Consider the following 26,915-nt stretch of genomic DNA (forward strand, 5'->3'; position numbering starts at 1 on the left):
GACGGAGAATGAAGGATTTTGAAAACCAGTGAGCTGGATGAGAGGAGACAATCACTGCTGCATCCTTGAAAAAGAGTGAGTGAGGAAGGCATGGCATGAGAGGGGTGGCAGAAGGGAAGATGTGAGACAGAGGGGCTACAAAAAAATTAAGGGAACTAAAAAAGATTCTTGGATGGTTGACAAAATAAGAGATTTGCACCCTTCAAACACGACTGAGTGTAACAGCAACAGCTACCACTGATTCAGGTCAGTGGTTTGCTTTCAGTGGGAAAGGAAAAGAGGAATCATTTCAGAGCATGTACTGTACATGCTTCTCTATTAGGTTTCACTGTTGTAGTAGAAAGTTTGGAGTACTTTGAATAGAGGGAGCAGGGAGAGAGGGAGAGGGAGACTAAAACACCAAAAAAGGTCTGGAGTCAGAGCTGGAGAGATCGCAGGCTTGACAGATGCTGCACAGCCACGGGGAGAGGAGAATAAGGAGACACAGACAGACAGACAGACAGACAGACAGAGGACGGGACAGACATACAAAGACAAACAGGAGAGAGAATAAAAGTAAGTGACAAACTAGTAGCAAAGGGCAGAAAAGGGAAGATAACTGTTAAAAGAGGATGTCTGCATAGAAAACACACACTCCTGATGATCAAGCAGAGTAGGTACAGAGAAAAGGCAGGTCAGGAGAGGCGGGGGGGTGGGGTTGGGTGGTGATCCAGAAAGATATCCAGAGTGTGTGTATGTGTGTGTGTGTAGGTGGGGAGGGTGCAGTCCAGAAAAGACAGGGAGGGTGGGCTGTTACTGTAAATGTGATAGATTCAAAAGAGCAACCAGAGCAACTGTAAACCCAGAGGAAGAGGAAGATCCAGCTTGCTTTACTGTAAGTCCAACACAACATGGACAACAGGTTTTCATTAAAACTCTAAACCCAACAAACCTCTCACTCACCGGGCGTCATGTCGACGGGCCCTGGCCTTGGTGCACTGGACCTGGCTGAGGGCCCTCAGACTACAGGACCGGTTGGCCTCCAGACCCTGTTGGACCTACTGGTGGGCGTCTACCAGGAGTTCTGCTCCTCGCCCTTTGCAAGGGAGAAGTATGTCTCTGGTTTCCTGCAATGGGGTGAGTGTTTTTTTTCTTACTTCTGAGTATTTGTGTGCGTGTTTTAAGTTAAATATGAAGTACTTCTACTTCTGCTCGACTGACGTGTTGCCCCTGGGGAACTCCTGACACACACACCTTTATCATCTCATTGAAATATTACCATGCTGACCTAATTTTCTCATCCTGCTACTGACAGCACACGTTGCTCAGCAGCCACTTTGTTTGGCTCCTGATCAAGAACAATCAACTGACGCATTACCCAAAACTCACCACACATGCCACTATGTGTGACCAAGCAACCACTTTGTGTTTCTGCTGTTCAAGAGCCCCATTCCTGAACAGGAAAAAACAGTTGTTAATTTATTATTAACTTTATCAACCATTAACTTACTTTATCTCAACATTAACACAAAAAGTCCAGTAGCATCCACTTTGTTTAGGTGTTCAAGAACTAAATTCCTACGCAGAAATCATGTCGACTCTGGTTCATAGTATAAGCAACTGCTGCAGGCTGTTGATTTGAACAGCCCACTGTAGGAATTACATTCATATTAGATGGGTTTGCACCTCATGATTTACATCCAGTGCCAGTGCGGGAGGTAGTGTGTCTTGTCTGTGTCTGATCTGATGCCATTTTTGGCAGTAAAACATTTGTCACTGGCTTCCAAAACTATTACAAATAGCTGTTGCATAAATAAAGCTGGTTTCCATCTGTTAAGGTCTGGTTAGGTTTGGGCACAAAAACAAATTGGTTAGGGTTAGGGAAAGGTCATGGATTGGGTTAAAATAGATGTGTGGTTAAAGTTGGAGAAAGATCATGGTCATGGCTAAAGGAAAGCAATTTTGACTCTTGGTAGGAAACAAGAAAGAAAGGTAGGTGCCCCGTGTTAAATCCTTTTTCACCTGACAGACAAGGATCATTATTCCTATTGAGTAAAAAGCAAAGGCTGCTGCTCTGAAATCACTATAAAATACAACCTCAAGCTGCTTACTGCTTATAACCATCAAGGTTTACACCAGCGACCATGAAAGCAGATCTTAATACAATAGTGACTTTCAGATGTCTCAGCTGAAACAGGCCTCTAATCACAGTTTACCAAACAAAGCCAAGATTTATTTAAAATGTTGTCAGAATTAAATATTATGGTTGTTTACTGTTGATTGATTCTTTCTGGCAGTCTGCTGTTTCATTTAACTATAAATGGTCACCAAAGCTTTAAGTTTTACGATTCTCAGCGCATTTACTTGCTGACATTTCTGTCTTGATTTATATGTTAAAGTGAAATTTTCCAGACACAATTATGCTGTACACAAACATTTGCATTTATCATCAACAGTGATGTTTGATTGAAGGTTTGGAACTGTTCATCAAAGGTTGAGGTCTTAAATTAATCACATCAAAGTAGAAAACATTTACAGCACAGCAATAATACACAGGTTTCAAAGTGATTATAGGAAACGCATCAAAAAGCATCTTATTATCTTCAGTTAAGTATATTTATATTGTGCATAATACTGTAATAATAATATATACAGTTTATTTCTTCTGGCATGTGTATTGGATCTGGAACCAGATATTTTCCTAAATGACTGAGAAATTTGGGTCCATTGTAAATTAAAACACAAGGCTAGCATGGCTTTAGGGGCAACATGTGCAACAATCTGTGATGATGTAATACTTTATCGATCCCCTTAGTGAACCAGTGTTTTTTGGCTTCTGTGCAGAGACAGCAGTGTCAGTTACTGTACAAATTAGCTGCATAGAAGCTAATTCAGAATGTGTGTTGGCTCATCATGAATCTTTCCAGTTGAAAGATTGCTGGCAGGTGCAACTATTTTTTTTAGATGACCCTCTATTTTAAGATCATTCTATATTTCCAGTCCTTGCAAAATTAGCTCCTTTGTTAGTGAGCTGTATCAAAGCACTTGGACACAGAGTGGCATCAAACTGAGATACACACAGTTTTCTCAGTTATTGATCTATTATTGACAATTTATCTTTGAAACTTAAGAGATGGCGAGTTAGTGGCAGACATCTGATAGAGATCTGATGTTTGTATCCTCAAAAGGCATATAACCTTCTGTACACTGTTATTTGAATTTATTCTACAGAGCCAATTACGACACACAATCCATGTATGGGGTTATTAGCTATACAGTATTACATTTCATTGTAATATGGTATTTGTTCATATTATTGTTGCATTATAATTTTCAAATAAACCACAATAGCAATACAACTCCTATTAAATTGCATTGACCTCATGAGTCAGTTTATTTTCATTTAAGTCCACATTGGTTTCTATTTACTGTGAAGACTGACTGACAGGCTAGGTCAACATTTTCCAGGGATTACAGCCATTAAAGTGTCGGGCACCACAGCTCTAAAATGAGCCTCAAAGTTTTGGGTGCAAGATGTGAAAAGCAACCACACAGACCTGCCTCCGCAACTTATGACCCAGAATACATTGTGCTTAAAAGCGACAGGAGACCAATACAAGGACATGAAAACCAATACTCTTCTACTGACTTTCTGCCATCCCTCATGAGCCCCCTGGAGCTTTTTAACTGGTGTCATATCACCAAGACCACTGTGATTCAATGATAAATATACTGTATGTAGGAGATACGTGTGTGGATAATAATAATACACACACACACATGCACACAGAAACACAACAGAAGACTCATAAGTGCTGTCGTGTGTGGCATTACTGCTAGACGTAGGTGCCCCTCAACTTTCACCTTCCTTCTTCCTTCTTCCTCTGTTATTGACAGAATCTTTCCATGTGACTGTGACTGTGTGTGTACCTACTGTATTGTCCTATAGTCATTGGAGGGTTATCATGTGTCCACATTAAGGGGACTTTCCAAATTTAACCACAGCATGTGTCCAGGAAGAGGATCAAGTGTCAGAGTTGGTTGGCTGAATGGTGATGAAGCAGATTTCTGGGTTTAGCTGGACCAGAGGTCTGAGCTTTAGACTAAATCTGCTTCACACAGCTGGCAAGGATGATAGAGGCATCACAGGCAGGAGGAATAAATGCCTGGGAGTTATATGGGACTTTTGCCTTCTTACTCTTACCTGCTTTGTAACAGAAACAACCACAGCATTGGTTTCACAGCATTTAAAAATTCAAAAGCGACATGTCTGTCCAGAGTCAGTATTCCCATTACACTCTCATTCAAAGACAGAGCTGTCAGTAGTTTTTGTCAGAGCTACTTTAAGATATAGTCCCTACGAAAGATAGATATCACAAGAGTCAAAAAGTGACAAAAAAGTGTTTAATTTGTAATTTGGGTAGAATACCTCAATCTTTAATTTTTAACAATTCACTATCTCACAGCCCTGTTTCATGTAGCTTTCCCTCTACCCCTCTCTGTGTTTGGTTAGCGTTTGCTCCGGTCACTCCCTACATGGCTTTAACAGGACAGGTCAGTGATGGGTGCAGAGCCAGAGTCAACATTTACAGGAGCAAGCAATGACTCCTTCACTGTTTCTCTTCTTTTCTATGCTATGGCCTCAAAAATATCAGTAGTAATTGCTAATGCCGACAGAGTGATAACTTGTCTGTCTGACTGTGATCATATGAAATCCATATGCAACAAATGCCTTAACTGGCACTGAAGTAGCGGTCAATCTGCTTAGATAATGGTAAAATAATGCCTACAGTCAAATATGATTCCGGTGATTCTTAAATTGTTACGACAAGCAATTGTTAAAATGTTAACAACATGTGCAAAGAGTGAGTAAACAGTAAACAAGTGAGTAAGATTGGGAAAAGAGCCAGAAAGATTAATTGACTCCAAAAAGAAACGGCAACATAAAAAATCATAAAGTGTGCATGGATTTGAGAAACATAGGAGGATGTAAATTATTTTTTTTCTCTGTTTTTGCTAATAATTCACACACTCTAGCTGCATTCTTTGTTTTATACGAGTAATACGTAGATATGTGTCCTGCACAACTCACTGATGTATCACTATAGCATCAATGCATAGTTAAAGAGAGCATGTAGTTCAGTATATGTAGGATTCATTCACAAATGTGGCAGAATTATTGTAGCAAAGCAGCAGTCTGTGCAGGTACCTTTTTTGACTGATACATAACTTCACATTTGTTGACAAGATAGATTCATGAATGGGCTTTAGTCATCAACATGTGCAGTCATGAGATATGATCACAAGACACAGCGATTCACATCTGTTTCTCTCTCTTGTATATCCAATTCAGAACTGTGTCCTGCTGTTTTACTTCACAGTGAACTGGTGTGTTCAACTCACGGTCTTAAGAAAGTAATGGGTGCCGACCCCTAAAAAAATCACAAAAATAACAAATGGAGTCGTCAGCATGCACAGATAAATGTATATCATTCTATAATGATGCACAGGAGCAGCGTTTCAGCTCTAGGCTCTCCGCAGCATTACTGAGACAATTGTGAGTTTGAACCCTATCAAACAGCTGCCAGGAACCTGCTAGTGATTAAAACCAACTGATACAAATCATCCAAACAGGCATCATCAGAAAACTAGCACTAATAAGAAAAATAATAAGAAAATTTAAGACAATTTAAACCACCGGAGGAGATGTAACACATTATGTGATTGCAACAACCAAATAATGAATAATTGATTTACACATTAACAATAAAAATAGCATGTATGCGGGTATGTGACCTCATCATGTGCAGCATCTCCATGAAAAATAGCAAATGTATGTACATAAATATGAACAACCATCCTCAAGATACAAATAGTAGTATACAAATATAGTATAGTATACAAATTAGTAAGAAAAATGGTAATCAGATAGGAGGATTTATATCGCATTGTGTGATTACAACAGCCAGATAAGTGACTGATAGATCTACTCAATATATCACATGTGAATTTACCAGCAAAAATAAGAAATAATAAGAAAATTGGTAACAAGAGAAAAATATATATCTATAAGTAATAGGAGGGCAAATATCACATACTGCAATTGCAACAGCCAGATAAGAGGCCAATAAGTCTACACACTAACAATAAAAAATGAATGTGTGTAAATATGTAGACCAATAATACATATATTCATAAAAAACAAGACAACAGCAATTCTTCATTCAAACCCCTAGGATATTCGGTAGTAGTGTATCCAATATATTTCTCTTTGGAGAAGTTTCCTCTCTCTATCATCTCGATACCCATGAAGCGTAGACTACAAACCCCATGGCCTGCAGAATTAAAGTGTCTCGCTACAGGAGACCTTTCATCCCTATTTCTGATATACTCTTATTTTTGGAAATCCTAATTCTCAATTCTCTTTTTTGTCTTGCCCACATAGCAAAACCCACAAGGACATTAGGACATTTTAATAGGTAGACTACATGTGTGGTCCTACATGTGATTCTACCCCTGACTTTCACTAGCTAGAAGTGAATTATGCAAATGAAAGAAGAAATACCAACAACAACCCTGTGCAGGGACATTTCATCTTTTTGGCTAAGTGTTCACCAACACGTTTGATTGATTTGTTATTGATTCATTCAGTAAAGCCCTGTTCTCCATCTTTGCTCAGTCATTTTTCAGGGAGGGGAGTAATTTCCGTTCATGGACAGGAAGCTGGCAGAGGGGTTGGCAGAGCACTTATGGTGTTAGTCTTGAATAAACACAAGCAGGCACAGGCAGAGGCACGGAATATACACACATACTGTATACACACACATACACACACACACACACACACACATGCACAGACTGTTCCACAGAGTTGGCTTTTTTGTGAGGATACAGCTGCAGGAAGCACAAGGAACAGACAGTGGAGTCTATTTCCTGTATAGAAACAAACAGAATGATTTTTTTTTTCCCAATGTTGGGATTTTTACAAAAGGGCTACTAATAATCATGTTACTGAGAAATCAGCAGGCTGAAGACACGTTCACACTCTGACCAAAAGTGGAAATTATCAAGGTTGTGGACACAAAGTGATGGATATGTTTTCCATGACTGAACATTGTGAAGTCAGCCACCAGACTGACACACAGAGAGGAACTGACACAAGGGTCAGAATAATCTGTTTGATAGATACAGTAATACATAATACACCTAAAATTAGATGCTTTGTATTCATTTGATTGCAAGTTTACTCTGTAACCAGGCACACCAAACTCCTTTTTCCCCAAATTGATAATGGCGATGGGAATGTTTTGAGATTATTTTCCTCATTCCCAATGCACAGCAATAATTTGTGATTGTGTTGAGATTCTGGATTCTTGGATCCTCTTCTGTGAAGCTGTATAAAAGAGGATTGTAATTAGTATCTCATGTCTCTCCTGTTAGCAGGATATATTATTTTCACAGCCTCCCTGTGAGACTAAGATGATTTATACGGTTCGTACTGTAACTATACAAAGGTCAGTGATCTGTATAACTTCAGAATGAATGCCATCTATTCTTCACAATCTGTTTGAATGCAAAATGCAGCATCACGAAATCACAAGACTGTGACACAGCACAAGTCACATGGCAGACCCAGTCTACTGACCCAGGGCCTCTCACAAGATTGCCCTGTTGCTTCAAGAAACTTTCAAGTCGAAGGCGACAGTATATGTGTGTGTCTGAAGTTGCTCTCGCTCCTCATCTAAAAACAGTTTACACTGTGCTTCTGTTTCACTTGCATTCCTCTCAGTGTGTGAGGAGGTGGGGAATGAAATAAAAATAAAGGACTGGAAAATTTGCCTCAATTCATAAATGATAGCTGCTATTTTTAGCTGTGCAGAGCGACTCCTATTCAGACAGTTGTTCTGTGAAAGAGGAACTCCCTTTATGGCAAATAGGATCTTGGATTCAGCTGGAAGGACACACAGAGCAGCATTCTGTATTCATGTTCACAGTTTATGTGATGTGGTGTTATTTGAAAGCCAAAATGACCACATCTGAAAAAGGAAGTGCAGCGAGACATTTAACTGTTTAAGACTTCCAATAGGTCATATCATGTGCACATCTGACCTGATCATTGAGCCTTCAGCGTAGTATCACGCCAAAGCATGCGATATACTTGCCAGTCCACTAGAGGATACCTTGTCAGTGTCACATTTTGCCTGGCATAGGCGTGAAAAGTACATGCGTGTATACTCAATGCCAACATTATGAACCAGAGAAGTGACGCAGTTCAGATGACGTCTATATAAGGTGACACATATCCTTATTAGGAGGAGGTGGGTTTGGTGGATGGCTGGATAGATAGATAGATAGCAAAAAGAGGGCTTAGTTGCAGGACACTACTGTTAGGTTCCCACTTCCAACCGCGAGTGTCAGTTTTTTAAAAACCATAACTACAATTGTTGTGGTGTTTACTGTTGCCATGACGACAAAGGTTGCGTAGCTTTAATGAACAAACCATGATTTTCCCTAACCCTAACCAAGTGGTTTTTGTGCCTAAACATAACCAGACCTTAACCACAGCATTTCCAAACCATAAAACATCATTATTTTTTAACAGTGACTTGTAACGGTTTTGGAAAGCACAGTCAAATTATGTTGTCCTGCCAATTACTGCCCATAGAGGAGCCATATTTGAAAATGGTCCTAATGTACACATATGTACTTTTTGCGCCTAAGTAACCGTAGATTCTCCAACACGCTTGGAAGGGGATGTGAAGGGGGAGCATTATTCAGTTAGTTGCAATCTGCAACCTCACCTCTAAATGTCACTAAATCCTACACACTGGTCCTTCAATGAAAAGTTGCGGTTTTATGGCAACCCAGTATCACATCAAAATGTGTAATAGCTAATTTGGTCCACAGCACAAAACATATTAGTTTCACAATAGTGGCTCTAACATTGTGAGATGCCCATGTTTTTTTGGTCAAATTGCGGCCATTCCTTTTATTCTCAGTGGAAAATGCACTATTTTAAGATATTAAAATGCATTTTAATAGCATTTCTAATGAGAAATGTGCATTCTATTTTCATAATCTTTGTTTAGTGAATGTATTTGATGTTTAGTTTGTCAGTTATTACGAAGATTTTTGCAAGCTTTCTATCATTGCTATGGTGGTTGCTATGGACGCTGCTATCGCTGAAACCAGGTAGTTGCATGTTGTTTGAATCACTGAACACAAAGACAATGATTCAAACAACATGCAACTACATGGTTTCAGCAATAGCAGCGTCCATTGCAACAACAGAAAGCCTGCAAAAAGCTTCATAATAATTGACAAACTAAACATCATATACATTCACTGAATGCAGGTTATGAAAATAAAATGTACATTTCTCACTAGAAATGTTATCAAAATACATTTTGATGCCAAAACTATTTTAAAATATTGCATTTTCCACTGAGAATAAAAGAAATGTCAGCCTTTTTTTTGGTTTTGTTTTCGCAAACAGAAATTTGACAGTCACATGACGTGGACGCAGGCTAATAGAATAGATGAAAAAAAACGTAGGCATCTCACAATTTTAGTGCCATTATTGTGAAACTAATACATTTTGTGCTGTGGACCAACGTAGCTATTACACGTTTTCATGTGAGACTAGGTTGTTTATGGGGAGTTATGTAATCAAGCTATTTCTCTCTGGGCTAGCTGTTTCCCCCTGCTTCCAGTCGTTATGCTAAGCTAAACTAATTGCATGCTGGCTCCAGCTTTATATTTAGGGTACAGAAATGAGAGTAACAGTCTTCTCATCTAACTCTTGGCAAGGAAGAAAATCCTATTTGCCAAAATTATCAAACTTCTTTCTTTATTGTTGAGATGTAAACTCCACTGACCTCATTAAAATATTTTACTTTGCAAATCTGCCTGATTATATCTGGTTTGAATTTCTCTCTTTGGAATTTCCAGATGTTTTGCAATTTTGAAAACCTAATTTTGTCTAATTATTTAAATTTTTGTTATTTCAGGTTCACAAATTCAGACAGAAAATTGAAGGGTGCAGAAAATTGAAGGGTCCTTCAGGCATAACCCTGCAAGGAGATCATGCGTTTGGTTATGTGTGTGTGTGTGTGTGTGTGTGTGTGTGTGTGTGTGTCCATCAAATGAGAAAAAAAACAATAAAGCTTCTGTGCTCCTGAGTCCCGACTGACACAAAAATCGTGGTGCAGGCACAAAAAATATTCCAATTGAAATACATTAGTTTGAAAGTCATGAATCATCATCATCATGAAAAAATGGAAAATTTATGTCCACGTGAATGAATCTCTAGATTAAATTTCATGAACTGCTGTGATACTGGGTTGTGTTCATAGCATCCACCATAGCAACCGGGCAAGACCAGAAAAAATCTTCTAATAATAACTAACAGACTAAACAAATTCACTGAATCAAGATTATGAAAATAAATTGCACATTTCTCACTAGAAATGTTATCAAAACGCATTTTAATGCTGAAACAGTCCTCAAATATTGCATTTTCCACTGAGAATAAAAGGAATGGCAGCCATTTTGTTTGTTTTCACCGAAGGAAACATGACAGTCACGTGACATGGACGCAGGCCAACATAGGGGTTGTCCCTGCAGTGATCCAGCTTACCAATAGATGATCAATGATCAATCATGTGAATAGATAATAACAGCCTTCTGAACCTACTAGCAGTGAGCAGGCCTTTCTAACCAATATCTATGAGGCAGATAACCACTGATGACACCCATTCAATCAAATGATAACATTCGAAGCGGCTGCACCACTTTTTTTGCACACTTATGACTGTATGTTCAAGTACCTCTCATGGTGGCAGTGATTGAAGAACTCAAACTTAGCTCAAGCTAAAATGTGGCACATTTTTGTTTTGGCTCAAAAACTGACATCCATAGAAAAGTTTGGTTCCATACCTGATATGTTATGATCCACTAAAGTTAGGCACAATACGAAATGAATAAATTCTTGTTTTTGTTAGTTTTGCCACCATCTTGACTGCAAGGAAGCCAGAAGGAACAATTAAGTGAGATTCAACTCTTCTTTGTTTGGGAGGGGAGAGGGAGGTAGGGAGAGATGTTAATTTGTGTGGTGTGTTACAACAAAATGTTCTAAATAAATAACAATGTTTAAATTGATAAGTTTGGACTTAATGTCCCATGTAGTGTTTCCTAATTAAGTCTATACAGTTAGGCGACAATCCCTAAAGAAAACTGAGACTATACATGTCCCCAGACACACCTGGTGGAGATCTGCTCTCTACAGAGTGCACTCTTCTAGTTTAAAAAAGTAAAATATTTCAATACTATAAAGTTCAAGTTGTGGTTAAATTTCACAATTAGGTTTTCAGTTGTTTATGAGATTCATATCTTTCAGCCTTTTCTTTGCTTCCATAGAAACATATAGCACCTCAACATCAATAAAACATCACTGCATTACCAATCCACCATCATCTTGATCAGTAAATGAAATCAATGATTCATATGCTCTTTATGATCTGCAGTCAAAGGCTACATTATACCTGCAAATAATACTCTTTTCCAATCACAGCGGAGCCCCTGGTGAGGCAGGTGAGGAAGACTCGTATCAAAAGAGAGGACTTTCACATCCTGAAGGTGATTGGCCGAGGCACATTCAGTGAGGTGAGCAGGTCTGGAGAAGGCAACTACAACTATAAGGCAGAAAAAATTCTTTTCCTTCTTAAAAGCAATGTTGTTGTGTTGTTGTTGTTTTTTTAATAATCTGTGATTGCACCTGATTCTATATCTTAAAATCATCTTCTACATCATCCTGACCACCAACTCTGTCTCACAATTTAAACAATTAAACAATGAGACAATGAAAAGTTGTTTGTGTTGTTTTGGGTTCTTGTGGTACCCATTTATTTACATTTGGATCAATCACTGTGTCCTCTTAAAATAACTATTATCATCCAGCATATCACCAGACTCCATTTTTCCAGAATTGAGATCCTGTAAAGCTTTTTATATTCAAGATTTTCTAGGCCCAGATTTTGCAGATGTGATTTAAAACTTTTCTACGAGTCTAGTCTACAATGAGTTGCCAGTTTATGAGGTACACCTGTACAACTTAATACAATCCAATAGAATGGCCCTGTAATAAATCTTACTTTTCTTAAGCTTATCATATTCAGTTTTTGTTGACACACAGTCAAAGACATGTTGTTTCAACTCTGGTATTTCTGAGACTAGATGTGAATTATTATATCAAGAGGTGTTTCTCATATTCTGCTCCCTCATTTGTGTGAGTAGGCATTACATGGTCCCCACTTTAGATTTTTTATACAAAGTACAAAAAAGCATTTTTATGAGTGTGTAAGCACCACTGCCTCACTGTGTCAAGTGGTTTTAGATGACTTACTGATTATTACTGACTTTTAATCCTACATGGTCCCAATGTTCTAAAGTGATGCATTCATCCATTTTGTGCATGCATGCTTCATGTGGTTGTTTTATCTTGTCACTGTGTTTACACTTTGTGTGTTTGCTGCTCTTCTTGCAGGTTGCTGTGGCAAGGATGCGAAGCACACATCAAGTGTATGCTCTAAAGATTATGAATAAGTGGGACATGCTGAGGCGAGGAGAGGTAAACGCACAAACACACAAAGCTGCACCTACATTCACAGGACAAAACATATGGCTAGTTTTCTTATGTTACATGCTGAGCTGTGTCTTTCTACTTGTCATTTATATCCACTTGTCTTTTTTGTTATGTCTTATGTCATGCAGACAGCATGCTACCAAGAGGAAAGGGAAGTTTTGCTGAGGGGTGACAGACACTGGATCACTGAGTTGCACTATGCCTTTCAGGATGACAACTATCTGGTATGTGGGAATACAACCAGTCATTAAGTAAATGTATTTTTGAAAGATGTCCTGCAAGTCTATAGCACAACCAGTATTTAGCAAATCCCACTGCCATTTTCCTCACCTATCCACCCCCTCCTCCTTCAGTATCTGGTGATGGATTACTATGTTGGGGGGGACCTGCTGACTCTGCTCAGCAAGTTTGGAGACCGGCTCACTGAGGACATGGCTCAATTCTACCTGGCTGAGATGGTCATGGCCATTGACTCTGTCCACAGGCTGGGTTACGTACACAGGTAGATTATTCTATTGTGCTCATAAAGTTTGTTTCAGACTGCAGCCACTTACTTATTAGTTCCCAGAGGAAGTATAACATAGCTATTAATATTGTTTTTTCACATGACTCAAACATTCCTGAGACAGGCCCAACATGTATGCGCTCTCTCGGTACTGTAACATGAACTGGATAATAACACTGCAACCATCCTATAACATGTTGTTTTATATGAATGAAATCTGACCTGTCCCCTCCACCCTGTTTCTTACACAGAGACATCAAACCTGACAATATCCTGCTGACAGCTGAGGGACACATCAGACTCGGGGACTTTGGCTCCTGTCTGAGGCTCCTAGACGACGGGATGGTGAGAGTTGGCTCATACTTAGTTCAGTCAGTAAACTCAAGTGGAATGGATTATTATGCGAATGTAAAACATGTGTTGATATTTGGTGTCTAAAGGCTAAACTTGGCACAACAGGGAGTGGGGCGTGATGAAACATGCATTGTTTATATCCATGTTTACTTTCTGGCAGTCTTCTTCACTGCACTTGGCTGGCACATTGCTGCATTTCTTGGTGTGTTACTAGCACCTGTAGATCAGTGGAATAGTGTGAAACCATTGGTAGAAATATGTATTGTGTCATTTTGTGTACATGCTCATGTGCATACACAACAAACAAATCGGGGACCCACTCGCAAAAGCATTGCTCAATTGCACAAATTGGGGTAAAAAACCTCACAGGTATGCATTATGAGAAGGGTGCATTGGATATGTGTTGTAGTGAGAAGAGTATGTTATGTGAGTATAGTAAGAGACTCAACTTGACTGCCTACACTAGCTCACGGGCTTCACTTCACTAAGTTTCAAGAAAAAGGAAAAGATACTCTTCAAAGAAAAAAACTGCCAAACATTCAGTAAAAGACGATTGAAAAATGTTACGTCCTTCCAGTTACAGTTTCACATTCACACAGAACAGAACAGAGCAAATGCTAGAAATACAGGTCATGGCCTTAAGACATGCTTGAAAATCCATCAGTCATTTGATTTCATTGCAGGTTCACTCATCCCTTGCAGTCGGGACCCCTGACTATTTGTCTCCAGAGATTTTGAGGGCAGTAGAGGGAGGTGGAGGTTATGGTCCTGAATGTGACTGGTGGGCTCTGGGTATCTGTGCCTATGAGATGCTGCTGGGGACCACACCGTTCTATGCAGAGTCCATCTCTGAAACATATGCAAAGATCATCCACTTTCAGGTATATGCTCACACTGACAATGTCTGCAGATGACTGGGTAAAAAAAGGATTTGGCAAATATGCTTATTCTCTCAACCAGCAGAGACTTTAGGCAGTCACTGTGCCAAGAAATAGTCTGGCACATAACCTCCTGTAAAACCACAACAAGTCATTTTTACATTTCATTTTTGGATGAATTAAATACAGATATGACTTGTTAATTAGTGAGCTTTAGATGTGCTGGTCTGCCGATTTTTGTTACAATTTGACAGAGTGAGGCTAGCTGGTTCTCTCTCTTTCCAGTCTTTATGCTAAGCTAAGCTTTATGCCAGCTAACCTATTGCTGGCTGTAGCCTCATATTTACTGTATAGACATGAGAGTGGTACAAGAAAGCAAATAAGCATGTTTCCCGAAAATTTTTAATTATAAATATCCTAAACTATGGCAAGACAAGAAAATCATTATTGAATGGTTCTGTGAAACCCAAGATAACATTCAGTAACAACATTTTTTTTTCAATCCAATGCCAACATTTTCAAAAAATCCTGCCTTCTGCTACATCTAAACATGACAACTGTAGAATGGTTAAATTTAAAGGGAGATGGTTAAAAGTGGTTATGGCAAATTAAATATGATTAAGGTGTGGGTAGGGTTAGGCAGCTAAAGCACTTGGTTAAAGGAGTACAGTAAAGTTGATGGACTTTACATTAAAGAAGAATAGTCAGAATCAAAGTAGCAGAGGCCTCTACTACTTTAAAAAGTCAGGATATATCCTGACTTTTAGTCCCTGGTCAGTCTAAAAAAACATTGGATCCTATGTTTCCCATAATGTGCCTTTCCTCCTAAAGGCCCACTTCTTCCACACCCCACACTCCCAGTTTGTAACATAGACTTTCTGTTAAAAAGTTTAAGTCTCGAGCCTAAGCTGAAATAGTCAAATAATGATGATATCATCAGTTTTTTTTTCTTTTTATTTTGCAAAGCTCCCACCAGAGCCACAGAACACATTATACAACTATTTTCACAGGTGGGGTAGTAATTAAAAATAATTGTGTTTTATGGTGTGACAGTGCTATGGTTACGGAAAGATCATGGTTTGGGTTAAAATGATCACTCGACATGTGGTTACTACTTCCTGAAAGTTATGCAACCTTTGTTGTCATGGCAACAGTAAACACCACGTCAACAGTGGTCTCCTGCAGCTAAGTCCACTTTTTGCCATGTAGTTATCTAGTCATCCACCCAACCTGTCTCCTCCTAATAGGGAAATTTGTCACCTTATACTGACGTCATCTGAAATGCCTCACTTCCCCGGGTCATAATTATGAGAACAGCTAGATGGCATAAATGTAACTATAGATCATTTTTGCTAGCTGAATTTTAGATGTATAGTGTCATTTTTTTCTTGGATGGGCTGGCATGAAAGTCGTGTATTACACACCCATCCATCAACATGACTTTCTAGATCTCTAACACTGAACAGTAGCACTGGACCTTAATCATGAGGTGCAGAATTGTCCAGTGTAGATGTAATACCAAGAGATACCCAACAGTAATATCCCAATTTGATCCACTTCTATGTTTGTTTCGTGGTGGTCTTAGCAGTGTGAATACTCAAAGTGGACTTAAATTTAAAGAATCTTTTTTTAATCCCAGGAGTATTTTGAGTTCCCTCCATCTGGCCCTGAGGTTTCAGACAAGGCTCGCTCCTTCATCACTGGACTCATCTGTGAGAGGGAAGTCCGTCTGGGAAGGAAAGGCTTAAGTGACTTCAGGAGCCATCCTTTCTTCTGTGGACTAGACTGGGGTTCCCTGCATAAACTCCCTGCCCCCTTCCTGCCTGAAGTATCTAATCCAACTGACACCTCCAACTTTGATATTCTGGACGACTGTCTCAGTGAAATGGTATTGTCTTTAGAGTATTACTCTGTGTCATGCAGTTAGAGGTTGTCTTTAAAGGGAAAGGCCAGGTCCCACACCATCTGTGCACCCGGAAAGCAACTTATTGTCATTGGTTCACATTTTCATGTGGGTGATGCAAGAAACCCCAAATCCTTTTATGTACCCTGCATATGCAAAGTGTCAAGTAAAATTAGTATTGATGCAAATTATGCATTTTGTTGCTTTGGTATTCCCTTTAGTTAACTTAATTTAAAAAAATCTGCCTTACAGTTCACACCACCAAGTTAGCTCATAGTATGGCTGCATGCAAAATGTATGCACCTTTAAACAAAATAACACTAACTGGTGGTTGTTGAAAATTGGCATTTGTTGTGTTCTGCAGGAGACGCTGTCAGATGTAATGGACAGAGCTCCAATAGGAGTACACTTGGCTTTTGTTGGATATTCTTACACTGCTACCAGGTGACCTTAAATACATAATTTACATTTATGTGATTCAAACCACTCTAACTGACCTTTATATGTCATCCGGGGTATTGTTGAATTGGACTTTCTTTTACAGTCAGACAGGTGCCATCGACCGCAGCACAGACATCATGATGCAGATTGACCACAGGAGGCTTAGAGAGTGTGGGAGTCTTTATTCCCCAGAGAAACTGGTAAGAAAGTTCATCCTATAGACTGAACACATGTCAGACCTTCCATTTGTCGGGTTGCATCAGTTACTTCATAACCCCTTATGTACCATTTCTAATGTATTTTCATGAGATGATTACAGATACCACTGAGTGTGTTTTCCTTGTTATGCTATGTCTGTTTGTGGCAGCCCAGAGACACGCTATCAGAGGACCTGCCTGCACTGCTGGAGCTCCCACTCACTCTGGAGCAAGGTCCTACTGCATCCACCCACACCACAACCGGAGAGGAGACTGACCAAATATCAGGACTTGATGAAGACTTGCAGAGGTATCAATCGACACTGATACCATCTTTATATAAGCAATCCATTGCACGTTCTGAGTACTGATTATTTGAAATCAGTAAATGATTTTTTAACTTTGTTATTCATTCTACTGTCAGTAGTTAACTATGAAATTAAATAATTAAATACAAGTGTTTATCAGTGACTGAAATTCATACACTAATCTCCATTGGCTTTACTACTGTTTGATAGCTGCTCCCACCTGTTCAGAGATTGTTGTAATGTCAGCAGCTTTGCCTGGCTGGCATGCTCTCATTGTTTATCAGGCTTTATTCTTTATTATTTGTTTGGATGACAAGCCTTAAGGTGTTCAGTTAGGCTGCATTCAAACCAAATCTGGCAATCTGGCACTATGACGCAGGGGGCTCTGGTGGTGGAGGTGTGTGTTGTTTGAGGTTCCAGTAAGACAATGAAATACGATCCAGGAAGTCGAGCTGAAGTTACAGATTAATGGTAAATGGACTGCATTTATATAGCGCTTTTCTAGTCTATCAACCACTCAAAATGTTTTACAACACATGCCAACATTCACACACATTCATGCACTGATGGTAGAGGCTGCCATGCAAGGTGCCAACCAGCTCATCAAGAGCGACATAGTGTTTTATCCAAAACGACCCACTCAACCTCCTGAGCCACAGCCACCCTATTAATGCATTTGGGGACTTATCAGAAGCCAAAACAACGCGGAGCAGTTTGTAACACTCGCAGACAGGATTTTACAACTCTAGAAAGTTTCCCCAACAGCAACAGTTTTGTCTGTCATTATGATGATCACAAGGTAGGCTTTAACAGTCAAATATGGCATTCACATTGAAAAGAAACACATTAGGAATGTTTGCTTGTGTGTATGTGATTGGCCAACGCAGTATGACATTGGTTGCTCAACTTCTTGCCGGGCGGCCACTGCGGTTTTTTGCTGAGCATTATGCAGTCCCCACTCCTGCAGCGTAAATGCACTGCCCCCATTCAAATGAATGGGAGGGCTGCTGTTTTTCATGCATTGCTGGATTTGGTCTAAATGCAGCCTCAGGGTTCATACAACATTGTTACTGATAGGACCTCCAAGGAGATACTAGAATGTTGCACAAGCTGGTGTCTGCATTTTTGACATTTCCTTCATTGAGTCTAAAGAATCTTCACCACAGACATATTCCAAAGCACATGTTAGTTTAAGAACTGTATCTGCCCAGATATCTTACACAGACAACTTAATTTGCTGATGTTGAGTAAGAATTCAAATGAGCCCTATTGGCACAATTATCATTTTCAAAATACTCTACTTACTTTAAACTTGGAAAGGTTTGAGGCACTTGACTGCAAGGGCTCAATCTCACCCCTGGTGTCTATCTTTAACTTAGGTTTGGGCATCAAAGTTGAATTCAGCAATCTTAAGTTACATGCAGGTACATATGGGTTTAAAAGGTCACCAACATAGGTTGCTGCAGGGGCTGATGAGTTGACAATAACATGTTACAAACAGTAAAAGTGAAAGTGATATGATCATATTTCCTGGATCCAGTTAAAAGCACTAACATGATTAGGAGTTGTGGAGAAGTATCATGCTGAAAACAAAGATAGAAAGATATTTATCACAGTGACTGGATCTTTGTACAAGAGGAATGACCTTATGTCTGAAACATTCCTCAGCTGAAGAAAGTACATGTGTAGGTACATTTTGGAGTAGATTCACTCTTCAAATAAAGACCAGCTTCCATTGCAGTCACATTTCATCATCCCAGTTTCACTGACATCAGTTGAAGGGCAAACAACAAAAATATATGATGAAACTCACATTTCTTTACTTCTGTGTCCACCAGACGCTTACATGAAGCAGAGAGGAGATACTGTGAGCTGGAGAAAGAAATGGAGAGACTGAAGGGGGAGATGCAGGATGGGAAAGCCCCCAAGGAGACAGGCAAGGGATCAACACCCCTGCTTCCTAATCACACCATCCTCATCCTTCATCATCATTATCATCATCATAATCATCATGTTATGAAGTCTGGACTGTTCCTCTCTGTTTCACAGTTTATAGTATACGAATTATGCCATGACACCATAGAAACCAACGTAATTTTGACACTCTGAAGACCAAAATCATGACAATAGTTTATTATAATATTCTAGTATAGGTAAACAAAGGTCTTTGTTAACCCTAACAACTACCAGTGTCCCTGCAAGTGTTCATGACAAGCAATGAAATCCACAGAACACAAAAAAGTCCTTAAAACTCAAGGCCATGTAGAGGTAGGGATGTGGCTTTCCTTTCATTTTGTCAAATTTGACCTAGTCGGTTAAAAAATCTTCTAAGGCTGTTTTCAGAATGCCAGGTATTTCAGTACCATTACCTAATCTCACAGACATCCACACAACCCAAGCACTACTTTACAGTCCGAGTCTCTTAAGAACAACATAAATGTGAGGTGGAATGAGTTCCAGACAATATGAGCCACTCTGAATAAACACAGTGCTGCACAGTCCCAGCAGCATCTGCTTATACTGGAGGCCTCAGTCAGAACATGGTGATAAATACCCACTCTAAGAATAGCCTTGGTATGCAGGAACTTGGATGCCCGTTTCCATAAATCAATACAGTGTCATGAGCTTTTTAAAGATGCAGTGATGAGGGTCTTCCTGCTGCTGGACTGATGGATGAAAGTGTTATGAATAATAACCACAACTGCTGTTTTTGTAAAAGCATGTGGACAAAAAGCACGTACCTCACCTTGCACCATGTGTGAAGATAAAAAAAAATAACAGTCAGTTCACTTCACTTCAATCACTGCTTTTTCCATCACTCTTTGTCTGCCTTCTCTCACACTCACACCATCATCCCTTTCATCACCGCAAATGTGTACAATTTTTGGTTCCGTCTGTTTCTTTGTCTTATTACAAATCTGGCTGGTCAGCAGTGCACCCCAAGGCTGAATGCCTGCAACAGTGCTGCCACACATCATGGGCTCTGATGTTCCTCTCTCTCCTCCAATCACAGAGCTGAGTATCTGCCCAGCATCTCTTGCTCTGCCTGCCCACTGTGTGGATGCACCAGGGGATGTAAGCCTATCTTAAATCCACTTTCATATTCTCTTTCTCTGCTTGACATGGAAAACAAAAACACTTTTAAAACAGCATGATTCTTGATTCATTTGCAAATGCTTTACAGTTGTTGTGTAAGTAACAAAGACCAGGCTTGATAATGGGCAAACACAGAGTTTCTATGTTATATAAATAGAGCTGTGCAGCTGGCCAAGCTCTTAGTCAAGAGGCCAGCCTCTATTTATGTCTCTGCAAAGCTGCTGTCTGTTCACTGGTCTGACCTGCATGTGTTACAGAGGAAGAGAGCGCCCCCAGCCTGCCATTACCCACTGGTGATTCCCCTCCACCGCCACCTGCTCCTGTTCCACAGGGTATGGACAAAACACTCAGACAGTAATCTATCATTTAGAGTTCAACTGACGGGGTTTTGAATGTAATACTGATATTTTTTTATTATATTGATATCTTTTGTAGTTGTATGTGGGAGATTATCATCATCAGTGGTAGAAGAAGATATGCAGTTCTTTTACTTAAGTAAAAGTGACAATACCACAATATAGAAATACTCAGATATACAGCACAGTATGTTAATACATTACAAGTTAAAGTGCTGCATTCAATATTTTACTTAAATAAAAGTACTGATGTCTTCAGCAGAATATATCAAAAGAAAAAGTACTCATTATGCAGCACAACACCTCCTGTCAGTGCTATTGTTATTGATGCATTAATGTGTAAGCAGCATTTTGTTGTAGCTGGTCAGGGTGGAGCTAATCTTGACTATTATTATTTGATTATAAAGTGCAATGTTTGCTTAGTTAAGTTAAGAAGCATCAAAGTTATTTTACTTAACTAAACTTACTTTACTTAAGTGAAGTAAAACTACCTCAGAATTGTAATTATGCACAGTACTTATTTATGCTTGTAAAAACAATAGTTTATAGTTAATAATAAGTTAATAATAGAGTTAATAATAATAATCCAACACGTCTACCATAACATAGATATCTGAAAATGAGTGGAAGACATTTTCATAGTAAAACCACCACAGCTATGTCACACCCGCACAGGTGTTTTCACTTTGCCTGATCAGGAGTGTGTGGGCTTATGCCTTACAAATTTATTATGGAGTTTGGTGACCAGGCAATTCCAAGCAAAGCTCCACCCAATTACTAACTGAGCAGAGGTCTAATCAGCCACAGTAATTGAATTTATATAACTTTTTTATAACCCATGAAACAATAGTATAATCAGTCATTTGTCTTCCAGGTTCGCCTGCCACAGGTGAGGAGTGAGTCATACCTGCTGGTGTGTGCAGAAGGGGGGGAGCTCCAAGCCTGGGAGAGACAATGTCATACTGAGCTCTCCTGAATGCACCTTGAGGTGGCACATGCTGACTTCTCCCACTAGCGCAGGACTAAAGGACTTAGCCTAAGCTTCCCAAGAAGACAAGCTGCGGGTGTCATTACTATAGGTCCTATAGTAATGACACCCGCAGCCCTCATGAGAAGCATCCTATAGTATAGGAGATGTTCCAAAATAAAGTTTTCCAGCTGATATGATGAGACAGGCAGGTCAGACACTGGGAAGTAATGAGGAAGAAATGATGAGGGACATCTTCTGACCTCCCTTGCCTGCTTACCAGACTGACAGCTGTGATAGAGATGCACTGAGTTGAGAGCACACTGAGAAAAAGACTCTTTAATGTGTGACAATGACAATGATGTTTGAGTGACAGCGAAAGGGGCCAGAAAAAAAATCACTCCATGAGCATACTATCTTCAGGCATTTTGGACCATATTGGTGCATTTAGTTTTTACAGTAAATATGATCTCATGTATCTGCACTAGGGGTGGTTTGTACTTGTGTTGCACTATAGGCATGTTTTTGCTGTGCCTTTTTTAGTATTGAAAAGGTTACTAATAATAACCATGATATCTGGGTTTTGGTATTATAATGGTTTATGCATATTAACGTAGGCCATAGCACCACAAGTTCTTACAGTGTGAAAGGTGTGCAGCATAAATAAAGGCAAACATATTGGAGAGTTACTGTGGGGTGGAAGATATGTAGCATGGTTAAGGTCAGATATGAAGCATAAATAAGGTCGAGCACTGAGTCGCACTTGTATTAGTTGATCAGCTGTTTCATTTATGCTTTGCAATGATAGGCTCATTCACAGCTGTGTGGCTATACCAGTATGTCCAGTCATATTTATTCAGTTGGTCAACATAGCCATTATAAACAGTGTCATAGCCAGGACTTTCTAAATACTAAAGCCAGTCACCAAGGTTCCCCAGTGCACTTCCACCCCCTCATGAAATTTTTTGACATGTCGCCAAAAATGTCCCACTCTTTTCCACTAATTAAACTGTTGAAATCTATTCTCTGAAAGTTATATCTCCCTACGTGATTGTCTAAATGCTATTTCAAAGCTTTCCCCACAAGAATCTAATTGTGGTGTGAGAAATATAAATTTTCTTTATTCTTATCATGTTTTGGCCTAACAGTCAAATTAAACAATTGGGGGATTAAAACTTAATTTGTGTGTAATTTATTTGTAATTGTGGAATGTAAACTTTATCTGGTTGTTTAAAACTCTCAAATTCTCAAAACAATACTATGGATATGACCTTGGTGTTATCACTGGGAGCTAAGGCCCTGATTATAACCTGTACTTCTCACAATCTCTCTGATGATACTTTCATGCCACAGCTGTTAGCTGCCACAGCTCTGTCCTTAAGTTTTCTGTCCAAAAAATTCACTTCCTTGTTAGTCTCTGACTGAAATTCCTGTAGATTGAACTGGGTGAGGTGTCAGCAATTATTTTTGTTAAATGACAATCCATAAGATTTTGGCTTATTGATTTAGATAAAACATTTTGTGTAAAGCAGGAATTGCACTGATGTGTTGCACTCAAAGTAGACTAAACAATCCTGAAATCAACCCATTCTGAACACAAACACCACCATTTGTGTTTTCTGCTACATAATTAATCAGCCCCTCTTGCTCTATTTATTGTTAGACTCTCAATAAAACTCTATTGGCGTTGTCAGAAATGTAAAACAACACTTCCACTACAGAGGAGGATTTTCTCAGAGGAACCCCAAAAGCTTTCATGGACTGAGCCAGTTCAGTTGCTATATGGTTTCAGTCAGTGACAGAGAATAGCAAATGTGGGTTATTACTTTGGTAATATTTTATGGTGAGTGCTCAACATATTTAAGTGAAATCAAGTGAATATATTTGTAAAATGCTTCAAGAAACTGGTCACAAAGTGCTTTGCACATTTCATATAAACAAGCACAGAAGGAAAGACAGACTGTAAGGAAGGAAATAAAGGGAAAAATAATGGCTGATCTAGTGGAATCTAATGGAGATTGCAACAAGTGCTTAATAAATGTTTTTTCATTTTGGACTTACTGGTCTTACTGGTCGAAATGAAGACTGTTGGATTCACTGACATCAGCAGGAGGACAGCCGAGTCTCAATGTAAAGAATGACATCCACACCCTATGTCACCTATCCATCACAGACACCATTAGGAGGAATATTCATATAAAGGTATAAGTTATATTAAAGGTGGTATTAGTTGGGATACTTAAAAATAATCTAGATCAGGGGTCAGCAACCTTCAGCATACAAAGAGCCATTTGAGTCCATTTCCCACCAAATAAAACCCACCTGGAGCCGCAAAATCTGTTTGATCCCTAAAATGATGATTACACCACTTATAGTTACATTACACTTATGAGTGAATATCTTGCATAAACAAAAACGTACATATGTATTTTCTCAATAAAACAATCAGTTGTTTAAGTTAAAATATTCATTCATTCAGCATTAACAACTTTTTTCATATCTTTAATTTTCTGAACAATTTCACTCTTGTTCTTGAAGTCCGAAAATAGATGTTCTGATATTTTTTATGGACGATTCTTTTAGAAATTCTCCATCAGTGAACGGCTTCCCGTGCCTGGTGATCTTCTGAGCTGCCACAAAACTAGCCAAAGTGCATGAATTTGTAACCTTCATCCACCTCTTCAAAGTGTTTTTGCTCTGGTCATTTTCCACAGCAGTTCCAAAACTGCTCTTTTTCGATCATCTCCAGCTGGGTATTTTTCAGAGAAAGCTGAGTGTTTGTTTGGGAAATGTCTTTCAAGGTTTGATTTTTTGTTGTTCGCCAATTTCTCCCCACATATTAAGCAAACAGGTGAACCATTCTCGTCAACAATAAAAGCAAATAAATCTGTCCATGAAGCATTAAAAGTTCTATTTTCATCAGAAATCTTTCTTTTTGTGGATTTTTCCATCGTTAGAGACTGGTAGACCGCTCAAAAAATGCACTTGCCTGTTGCCCAGCAACGGTCCAGCAGGTGACATATATTTCGATCGACAAAATAAAAAAGAAAAGCCGGGTCTCCAATAATGGCCGGGGGTGTGGTCAACACAAACAAATAAAGGCCAGCCCCAAATACAGGCCGGGGAGGGAAAAAACAAGGATGGATTAAGGCCATATTCAGACCAAATCAGGTGTTGCTGCGCACCACTGCAGGGTTGTACAGCTGTGTGCGGGGGTGTGTGTGTGTTTATTTGTGCTCTAGAAAGTAACCGCTGCGAAACAATTAGATATTTTTTTTATTGATCTGATTCACTGCTTTCTTACCAGCTCCATCTCTTCATTCACTCTCTAGCCCCCTCTCCCTCTTTCTCTCATCTTTTTTTAAAATGACTTGGGAAACCGACAGCAAAGCCTAACTTTACTTTTAACGTTATCAAATGAAAAGAAATGTCCGCCCCCTCCTCTTGGTGCCTGTTATAACGTAACTGTGGTTTGTAGTAATGTACAAGCGCCACAAGATGGCGGTAGCTATATTTGAAGTACCATATAGGACCTGTGCAAGTGTCAGTGACTAGCCAATGCCACAACACTGTAGAGAGCAAACATGGCACCCACTAGACGGAAGTTTGATGTCGAATTTAAAGAGAGAGTTTTGCAATATGTGGAGGAAAATTAAGGGGAGAAAGCAAAACATTTTGACACTGACTCGAAAAGTATGAGATACTGGAAAAAACAGAAGCGTGAGCTGCTGTTAGCTGACGAGGAGAGCACAGCTAGCTGGAGGTGGTAGGAAGAAAGTTAGCTTGGAGCTAAAGAGACAGCTGATTAATATTTGATATTTGGCTGTGTTTTTAACTGGCTATTAATGTTTATATCCAGCGTAACGTTACCTCAGATTTGTTTAGTTTTTAACTGACACTGGCCATATTTGCCCTCCGGTACATGACAGGTCATACTTCACACAAGTTAAATTGAAATGCTTGTGTAATGTTTCACAATAAAAGACAGGAAATGAAGGCATTATGTCCATGGGCTTTTAATTTTATTAATAGCATAATGCAGTAACCAAAATTTAACAGAGCCAACGGAAGCAGATCAGAAAACAGGGAGGCTTCGTACTAAAATATGAGCAAATATACTTATCAAACAGAGGGAATTAGGAATAAAGGCCTCTCTCTACTATAAGCCGGCTTCCAATAAAGGCCTGGTACCCTCTGCAGTTGAGGTAAATAAAGGCCTCAGCCACTACTAGAGAAAATACAGTAGTTAAAGACTTGGGGCACCAGCTCACTCCAAAGTGAGAGGGAGCAGTCTCAGATTTGAATATAATGACCCTTGCTCCAACAGTTTCACACTCTGCAAAGCTCCCCTGTGCACGTGGCAGCTTTCAACCTCATCAGCCAGCAGAATTGCATCATATCACTTAAGAGCAGAGACACGCACTACTGAGGCCACCAAATCAGACATTTATCTCTCCTTGTCTGTGCTTCGAGATTTGAGGATTGGGTTGTTTCCAATAGATTGAATAAGTAGACTTCTGGACCAAGGACATGCATTTGGAATATTGTCACACAACTTACACAAACAGGATCTTAACATTTTAAACCAACAAAGAACATAAGAATGAATACATATTTGTTGTTACTTTGTTGTTGGTATTATTAACAGTACACTTGTAGTACACAGAACAAATCTATGTGATCAATACAGGGTCTAACATATTTTGAGCTTGTAAAAAACTGCATGAATGATTCAGGTTTGTGAACATGTATAAAAGAATTATTGCAGAAACAATTGAGAATGTGCAAGTAAAATTTGTTCCCAAATTATATCAACAATGAGGTTGCACAAAGACTCAAAAGGAAGAAGCAAAGAAAAAAGATGTGATTTTGTGAACATCTGAGTACCCATTCAAAGCAAAAAACAGTGTGAGACTCGTGCAATTACATGCATTTTAAATCAAATGCTAGCTGATACCCACTGAAAATTATGTTTAAGTCAGTTTAACGAGAGTCTGTTGCTAAATCACTTTTAAGCACATCGTGTATAGGGAGGACAGAGGAGAACTGACTGTCCCTTTGTTGTTTACAAAAATAAACCTAAAATATTCTAATAAGAGTGAAGCCCTATGCAAATCAGCGAAAGACTCCACTGTTCACAGGAAAACACCAAAAGTTTTTCTGTTTTTAATAGGAAATTACAAATCCATCACAGTCAGAAATCAAATGAGTTATGATGCAGAAACTCCTTTGAGACATGATGTTGTATATACTTTACAAGTACAATATGACAAACTAGGGCATTGTTT

General features: G+C 39.2%; 1 protein-coding gene across 4 annotated transcripts; it reads left to right on the forward strand.

The window, feature by feature from the left end:
• Nucleotides 1-715: 715 nt before the first annotated feature.
• Nucleotides 716-23,683, forward strand: LOC122995312 (myotonin-protein kinase). Of its 4 annotated transcripts, none has more exons than XM_044370444.1 (16): nucleotides 1,029-1,116; nucleotides 10,983-11,067; nucleotides 11,552-11,643; nucleotides 12,524-12,607; nucleotides 12,751-12,846; nucleotides 12,976-13,124; nucleotides 13,379-13,472; nucleotides 14,165-14,362; nucleotides 15,999-16,247; nucleotides 16,627-16,706; nucleotides 16,807-16,903; nucleotides 17,071-17,210; nucleotides 19,047-19,144; nucleotides 20,222-20,283; nucleotides 20,562-20,636; nucleotides 21,535-23,683. In XM_044370444.1, the coding sequence occupies exons 4-16, from the start codon at nucleotides 12,539-12,541 to the stop codon at nucleotides 21,634-21,636; spliced, it is 1,509 nt and encodes a 502-aa protein (XP_044226379.1). In that variant the 5' UTR covers nucleotides 1,029-1,116; nucleotides 10,983-11,067; nucleotides 11,552-11,643; nucleotides 12,524-12,538; the 3' UTR covers nucleotides 21,637-23,683. The 4 variants fall into 4 exon arrangements, with proteins under 4 accessions (XP_044226377.1, XP_044226378.1, XP_044226379.1 ...); XM_044370445.1 differs by having other exon boundaries at nucleotides 10,983-11,027; XM_044370442.1 differs by lacking the exon at nucleotides 10,983-11,067 and having other exon boundaries at nucleotides 716-1,116.
• The last annotated feature ends 3,232 nt before the right edge of the window (nucleotides 23,684-26,915 follow it).

This window comes from Thunnus albacares, chromosome 13, assembly GCF_914725855.1.
Source record: "Thunnus albacares chromosome 13, fThuAlb1.1, whole genome shotgun sequence".
Lineage (NCBI taxonomy): Eukaryota > Metazoa > Chordata > Actinopteri > Scombriformes > Scombridae > Thunnus > Thunnus albacares.